General features: G+C 36.6%; 1 protein-coding gene across 1 annotated transcript; it reads right to left on the reverse strand.

Moving 5' to 3' along the window:
- Positions 1-374: 374 nt before the first annotated feature.
- On the reverse strand, positions 375-7,662 carry LOC140959245 (pleiotropic drug resistance protein 1-like). The gene is made up of 23 exons (XM_073417111.1): positions 7,261-7,662; positions 6,946-7,066; positions 6,652-6,740; positions 6,477-6,561; positions 6,233-6,392; positions 6,079-6,155; positions 5,810-5,863; positions 5,634-5,724; positions 5,094-5,395; positions 4,730-5,011; positions 4,339-4,655; positions 4,073-4,233; positions 3,887-3,990; positions 3,653-3,809; positions 3,382-3,575; positions 2,900-3,232; positions 2,369-2,659; positions 2,200-2,283; positions 1,958-2,091; positions 1,628-1,855; positions 1,353-1,524; positions 1,009-1,263; positions 375-836 (listed from the first exon to the last, which is right to left on the reverse strand). Exons 1-23 carry the CDS (start codon positions 7,554-7,556, stop codon positions 579-581), a joined length of 4,245 nt encoding a protein of 1,414 aa, XP_073273212.1. The 5' UTR covers positions 7,557-7,662; the 3' UTR covers positions 375-578.
- Between the last annotated feature and the right edge of the window lie 723 nt (positions 7,663-8,385).

Genomic DNA, 8,385 nt, shown 5'->3' on the forward strand with positions numbered 1-8,385 from the left:
AACTCCATCATGTTTAGAAAAATTTATCCATTTTTAATCATATTAAGAAGTCTTGAAAATATTTAGTGAAAAATATTTATTCTTGACTTGTTCGTCCCCAGTCTCCTTTCCCCAGCCTATTATCGAATATTCGGGTAAAATCCTTCAATTTCATGAAATCATGCCATATAATTATTTAGTCATGCAGTTATACTTTTAATCATTTAATATGCATCAATTAAGCATTTAAAATCAATTAAATAAAACAATTATGCAATTTACATAACTTGCATGCATGTGGTTTACGTATNAATCAATTAAATAAAACAATTATGCAATTTACATAATTTGCATGCACGTGTTTTACGTAGGTTGGTTTTTCGGACGTTACACAATCCTTTCCGTTATGTTAAACAGAATACTTTCACATGTCTTATTGATTTAATTGAGATATTGTTCTATAGAACTTACTGGTGCACATGCTAAACAGATCAGCTAGCTCATTTAAAATTAAAGAGGGAAAAAACAAAAACAAAACTTAGTTCCTGAGTTTTTTCGGTGGAGTTGCAAATGTGCTGCCCACACTCTGATATAAAATATCATCTCCTTTGGAAATTGAATATCTTGATAGAGAATGCAAATGTGAGGATGAAAAGAACTGTGAATCCGACAACCATGCCAGCAACAACTCCTAGAAAATCATGTCTGAAACCAAAGTAACTTCTCAAAAATTCTTCAACTGTAATCTCTGAGTCCATTCTCTCTTTAATATCTCCGAACTGAGATGTTACTAAACCGTACAACGTCCATGCAACCGGGCATGCCCAAGCATACCATCTCCACCATATAGGTATCCTCTATAGTATCGAGGAAATAAAAACAAATGTTAGAGTCATGTGTTTGTTGTGTTTCTGTATGTTGTATGCAGTGGCGGCTCCTGAGGAGACTTAACTCCTCCTAAGTGAAAATTTTGGGCCCACCATTGCTTGTATGTGTTAGATGAATACAACTTCTATGAGTAGAACTTACAGGGCGTGGTATTATGAACCCAGAGAACAGGTTCCATATGGCTATAAAGGCCGCAGCAATTATATACGCAATATGGTGATTAGGCGACACTGCAACGGCCATCATTCCATAGAATGTGAAATACAACAATGTGAAGTACATGAAGAATATGAACCAGAAGAATTTAGCTGTTGTCCACTCGAATCCTATCATTGCATAGACTATAACGCCATAGAATATAACTTGGAAGAATATGTATGGAAATTCGATGGCAACCTGGGAAAAATGAGGAAAACATGATCAAAACTTGTGATATTCAATGAATATGCATCTAATGTGTCATATCAAAAGTTCATTGTTATAACTTGTGCGAACGCATATGGAATGGCTGAATACATTCCTGCTGCTTTTTCTCTGTAAAAGACCGTTCTTTCGGTAGCGACTACTGGCTGCACAGCAACCGCATTTTGGACTCCTAGGAATAGGACTGATGTGTACAAAGAACCCATGGCATTGAATATGTCTTGTTCATTACTCCTGCTCGTACAAATTTCACAAAGAATTTTAGTACATGGGACAAAAAGGGAGGTGCTTAATTGATCTATTATCTGTAATATAATTATCTTTCATATTTTACTACCTCTTAGAGCCAAGATCCCAGAACATGCTTCCAAAGATCAGTCCGATAAACAATGTGAACCAGAATCTCACAGCAGTATAAGTTGGATTTCGCCAGTACGAGTAGTATTGTTTCCACAGGCAGGCCATGCATTGAACATGGAAATGTTGTGAGAATTGAGTAGAGAAATATAGCTCTTTCGCACCTTGTTGTGGTGAACTTAGCTCGTTGATCATAGATTTGGTCCTCCTGAAAGATTCGTTTGGGAATATCATCTAACAAAAAGTTTTAAATGATATTTCCAGCCAGCGAACGCTGACAAATCAGAGTTTAAATGGAGAGACTTGTAACCTGTATAATTCTGAATTTTTATACACTTGAGCAAAATCGACGCCTAAGGTCATCTCCTGCGCAGGACCAGTGATTTCTAGCATCCATGTCGCTGGATTATAACCGCCCTTGATTTTGCTCACACCTTGAATTCCCTTTATTGAAAATGAAATAACGATCTAAAGGATTCGAGATACAGATTTCAAAAGAAAATGAAACTATTGTTTTCCGATCTTTTTCTGTTCTCCCTTGAGCGAACTCACCTCAAAGTATTGGATCAGATGTGTCGAATTATGTCCCAAAGGCCCTACATATATCTCTTCTCCTCCTCGTTTTAGTAGAAATAGCTGGTGAAGTAACTTCTAGTTAAAGACCGATGAGAAAAGAAACAGAAATATGAGAATATTTTTAAAAAAAAAAAAAATGTTTCACCTCATCAAAAGCTTCAAATATGTCAATGCTGGGCTGGTGGATAGTGCACACAACTGTTCTTCCTGTGTCGACAGTGTTCCTGACTGTTCTCATAACGATTGCAGCAGCTCTTGCATCAAGCCCTGAAGTTGGTTCATCCATGAATATTATAGATGGGTTTGCCACCAGCTCCACAGCAATTGTCAGCCTCTTTCGTTGCTCAGTTGACAGACCATTGATCCCGGGTAATCCAACCTGTGCATCTCTCAACTTTGTGAGTTCCATGAGCTCCATGACTTCGTCAATGAACATCTAGCATTGTTAAAAAAATCACATTCAATATATATATTAACTTGGTCAACTTTGAATGGAAGGATGGATTGTCTCAGGCATGAATCTGCAGGGGTGTGAATGAGCTGACACGAAATTTTATGTAAACTTTTCTCTAATATTAGTTTTGTCCCCCGAGATCCATCCAGTTGCCCCAAGTCATCCACCTCTCCCAAAATCATAGATCCGCCCTTGGATATTCTTCTGTAAAAAGAAACTGACCTTTCTGGTATCATCATTGACTTCTGGAGGTAACCGTAGCCAAGCGGAGTAAAGCAAAGATTCATATACATTGACATGGGGAGAATGAATATCATTCTGCTCGCAGTATCCTGAAATTCGAGCAAATGTTTCTTGCTTCTTGGGATATCCCGAAATTGTAATATTCCCATCAATATAACCTCCTGTTTTCCGACCAGCCAACACATCCATAAGAGTCGTTTTACCAGCACCACTAACTCCCATCAAAGCTGTAAGAACGCCGGGCTTAAATGCTCCACTCACGCTATTCAGAAGTACCAGTCTATCCTCAAGAATACCCCTCTCTTTCATTTCCTGAAAACCATGTTTTTCTGATGCATAAGCATACTCAGTTTGTGTCACACTGGTTTGTGTGTGTGCCATGAAAAGGGTAAATGCTTCCAGACTAAAAGACTAGACAACCCAATAAAATTGAAATAACACAAAGTCTTAAACTAAAACACCTGCGGCATGTCTACTGAGTACACGATCTCATCAAAGGTGATGGAATGTGGTTCAAATGGAAGAACCATTCCTCGTTTTCTTTCCTGCCCGGCGGCTTCAGTGATGGGATCGATATGACCATTCACTTGGATATCATCAACATTATCTGTACTTCCAATTTCTTCTGGTTTAGCAACACGAGACTCTTCAAAAGCTGCATATTACCAGATTATTACAGTACCCGCATTTCCGAATAAGATCAGTTGTTAAAGAGAAACTATAGACACTCACGATTTAGAAAAGTGAGAGCTGCCATAGAACAAACATTGAATAATATCGTGAAACCTAATAACGCCCCTACTCCTATCCAATACATGCGTTCTTCTGGTAAAAAACCTCGAGCTTTTAGAACCACGACTCCTAATGATTCATTTGTGTATGGAACAACCTTAAGAAAGAAACTTACATCACTTATTTGGGCAAAATATATTGAAACATGGATTGAATCTGAAATATGGAACTCACATTTTTCCAGCTGTTCCCTCTAAATTCATTTACGGAAATGGCATTCTGAGCATACATCATTGGAGAAGACCAATAAACCCAAATCCACCATTTTTTCACATCAACTGCACCATAGCCAGAAGGGAATTGAATTATATGAAAAATAAATTACAAAAACTTAAATTTATTAATTACTTCGTTCCATACCTCGTGACAAGACAACACCACCCATTGCAAAAAGTAGGACTAATGCAAATGATCCAAACGTGTTTGCAACAATCATATTTCTACCCACAGTCCCTAAGCATCGGAACAATGAAGATGCCATCTGGCTTAGAAGCAAGAGTATCAAATATTGTCTGAAAAATCTGCAATAAAGATCCTGTTTTTATCATTTTCTTCATTTTACACTATACATGTAGTTGTGATAAAACGAAACAAGACTTTTAAGTGTTAGAGATAACAAACTTTACCGCCCAACATATGGATCAAATCCTATCACATAGTAAGTCAAGAAAACCCAGACTGCGACTTCAATAAACGATAAAGGGATCCTGACTATCCACAATGGAAGAGCATAGAGCCATGATGGATAAAATAAAGAGTTTCTGTGTTTGTAAAAAACCGGAATCTTGTAAATGGTCATAGAAACCTCGACCATGCCATTGAACATAATCATTGTGCAAGTGAAGAACAGTGCGCCGATGAATATGTTTCCATCATTTAAGGTACTTCGAGACATCTTAGTACGAAAGAAGATAGTCATGACGATCAATGCTACCGTAGTAAGCTGAAGAGACAACAAGAGAAGTATGAAAAAACGCAATGAACCACGTCAAAAGGAAAAACAGTTGGTGTACTAACTTGGAAAATCTTGAAAATGTAGACAAAAGAGTTTCTCTTGATTAGCAAAAGCTCTCTTGAAGACAACGTTTTCAATAATTCTTTGGTACTTGCACCATATTTTCTGGTTGTTAATGCTGCGGGATGGCTTGTGCTCTTATCAAATGGAGACTCTAGATTATCTTTCAATGTTTTTCCAACATGAAATGATTGAAACCCCTCTACAAATTCATTTGCAGTAACAAATTTGTAAGGTTTCTCTCCATGCATCCAATATTGCTGTTGATCTTTCTGTGAGGTTACCTGTGCGAAATTTGTTTTCCATTGGACTGAGAAAGGACTATCACATTTAACATTATGACTATATATATTCGTTAAGACCTACTTCTTGAAGAAAATCTGCCACTCCTTTCCTCTCTGGACATCTAAACCCCATGAATTCGAAAAAATCAAGCACGTTTTCACGAGGGCCCTGATAAACAATTTTGCCATCAGACAACAATATGATATCATCAAACAGTTCGTATGTTTCCGGGGCTGGCTGCAACAGCGATACAAGAGCAGTTCCTTTGAGGATGTGGATATATTGTCTCATTGAATTTATGATCTGGAATGTTGTGGAACTGTCCAAACCATTCGAAATCTCATCCATGAAAAGAGCATTCATTGGTCCAACCAGCATCTCACCTGTGTTTTAAATTATTTTGGATATCAATACGAAGTTTATACCGAGATAGCTTTGTATATTTTCAGGAAAAAGCAAAAGTATTTAGAAAAAAAACTAATTTGGAGATGAAAATTTTTCAGTTAAGGACGGTGACTGGACTGCTTGCCCATCTAGGTCCCTCCCACGCCCCCTCGTTGGCCTCCGTTTTCATAAATTTGGATGTCAAAGCTTTCAGTATTTCAACCGGAGACCGGTTACCTGTTGTAACACGTTTCTTTTGGCCTCCTGATATTCCCCGTACACGATCATCTCCAACCATTATATCTGCACAAACTTCAAGTCCTAAAACCTACAAAAAATTGATGAATCACAATTTTTCTCAGATTATCCCTACTTTTATAGAGTGAAAGTGGATAAAGGTCCGAATGCAATACCTTAAGAACATAATCCGGTATAATGTTCACCTCTTGTCCTTCCAAAGAAGCAGCCTAAATTATGTGGATAAGTAGGCCAGTCATTGCAACAAATCAACTTTTTGTTTAAATTTCAAAAGTAAGCTCTGTTCTTGAAATAAAACTCAAATTACATGATGGTATAAATAGAAAGTTACGACTAAAGCCCCGAATTTTTGCATTTCAAAGTCCTGTGCTACTATGTAAATCGCATGGATTCGAAGACTTACGAAAAAGTGCTAGTCTCTTACCTTCATGAAGATATCTATATCTGGATCGGGCTTAATATTTGCGGTTTTTTCTCTTCTCGATAATTCAGATAGCATCTCTACAAATGCGAGGAAAAATGTGATCTATGTCCTTGTTTTCCCTATGAAATACGTATATTTATTTTTCATGACTAACCGTAACGAGATCCTATCCCTTGGCATCTTACAGAGAATTCAAGTGTTTCTCTCACAGTCATTTCTCCAATATGGACATCATGTTGGCCTATGTATGCAGCAGTCTTTTGGGGTATAAATTCATCCATTCCATGCCCATTATATGTCATACTCCCGGAAAACTGCCATCGAAAAATTCGGTACCATTTAATGTTACATACTGTTTGTGCTACGCCTCAAAATATATAACATGGTGATCTGGTTACCTCCAAATTAGAGTTGAGCTTTCCGGCCAAAGCCAATAGCAGCGTCGTTTTTCCTGAACTCGGGGGGCCGAGAAGCAACGTCATTCTTTGAAGAGAATCCGTTAAATCAGTTCAAAATGACCTTTTTTTCCAAGAAAAGGGAGTTAATGAAAAATGTAATCTATTGTCATCCCACCTGCAAGGTCTGATGATTCCACTGATATCCTCAAGGATAGTAATATGTTTCTTCTTGGTTTGCAGTACATGTAGATAGCTCAAGATCCCCTTCGAAGGGCAAGGTATTTCCAGAATAAAAATTCTTTGCGAATATAATTTGTTTCAGGTGTGCACAATAAGGAGCGGCTAGAAAATTCGGAGAGGGGGGCCGTATAATATATTCGGTAGCAAAAAATGTAAATTTTTTTTAAAAAAAATTACATAATATTCCAAAACTTTTTCACTCATCCTCTTCGGAATAACAAGAAGTTACCTCCAACATGTTGAGGGTGGAGTTAAGAAATGTAGGCAAAGCCCTGCTTCCTGTATAAACTTTTGCACCAATATTAAGATGCTCAAATCTGACTTCTATTGTTGGCAATTCAATTCCAACTCTGAAAAAGTTAAAATAAAATAAATCTGTTTCATGTCAATCCAAACTCGATGGAATATTAAGGAAGAAATTTGAACTTATAAAGAAAACTATATTTAAAATGTGAAGGATCTTTAAATCATGAAATGAAACCTCCAATGACTTGTAATTTCTTTAAATCATCGATGGATCATCATGCAGATTTGAAGTGATCACCTGTCGATTCGATCCCTAAGCTTAAGCAAGAACTTTTCATGTTCTTCTTCAGCGGCATTTAGCAGCCTATCGAGCAAATCTTTTCTTTCTTGAAACCCAAGATTTGCCACATCAACTTCCACAGAACCACCTTTTGATCCCAAAATGAGGCCTTTCCTCAAACGGTCATACGTGGGAAGCTTTTCGAGCGCAGCCCATTTCAGTTCCTCTTCATCGTCTTGTTGTCGGATGTGGTTGGAAGCATTGCTTGCTCTGAAGCTGGAACTTGTTCTGTAAAAGTTGGCAGCTATGTCCATTTTATCAAGAAAATGGATTAGTTCATGCAGAATGTCTTAGTTTTTGTCGAAATTCAGAGAGGGAGAATGGGATTTTATTTCCTTTTCTTTTGTTCGGATAAAAAGGAGATTGACGTGCATTTCGACCGTCGTTAAGTTTGATTTATAGCATTAGCCGATGAAGAGGGAAGCACAACATGATCTCTAGCTAGGGAACACGCATTCAATGTTTCTTGCAAATTCTTTCACGTGGATGTACCTTTGTTGCCGCGGTTTCACACTAATTTTGCATCGGCAAAAATATTTCAATTCAAATAATAAGCAACAAGGCAATAAATATTTGACACTTCTTCAAATAAATTAAAGGAAAGTAAGTTTTCAGAAGAATTGTGTGATTGAAGTTCTGGCGTGCGTTTGTGTTTATTCTGGCTTCAGTTCTTTTTGATAATTCGATACAGTTATAAATCATATGATTGTTCATGTCCATCCGTCTCAAATATAAAAATTATATTTCTTTTTTCATTTGTGCCAAATGTGTATTCTAGTTTTCATATTAATAATGTTCTCTCTTTTATTTCACCAATCTTTTTTTTTATAATTAAATACTTTATCTACTTTCAATATATAAAAAAAAAATTTGTCATATTAAAAAATTCATTAAAGAAAGATAAAATCAGAATTTGTTTGCAAAATTGGTTTTTTTATAAATAAAGATAAAAAGAGAAGACATATAATGAAATTGAACAATTAACTTATTATTTATAAATTATATTTATTAGGCTTATGCAACTTGTGTAGCATGAAAGGAACACGAGATTCAAAATTATATGTTGTCCAAGATTAAACCTAT

The sequence above is a fragment of the Primulina huaijiensis genome, chromosome 15 (assembly GCF_012295235.1).
Source record: "Primulina huaijiensis isolate GDHJ02 chromosome 15, ASM1229523v2, whole genome shotgun sequence".
Lineage (NCBI taxonomy): Eukaryota > Viridiplantae > Streptophyta > Magnoliopsida > Lamiales > Gesneriaceae > Primulina > Primulina huaijiensis.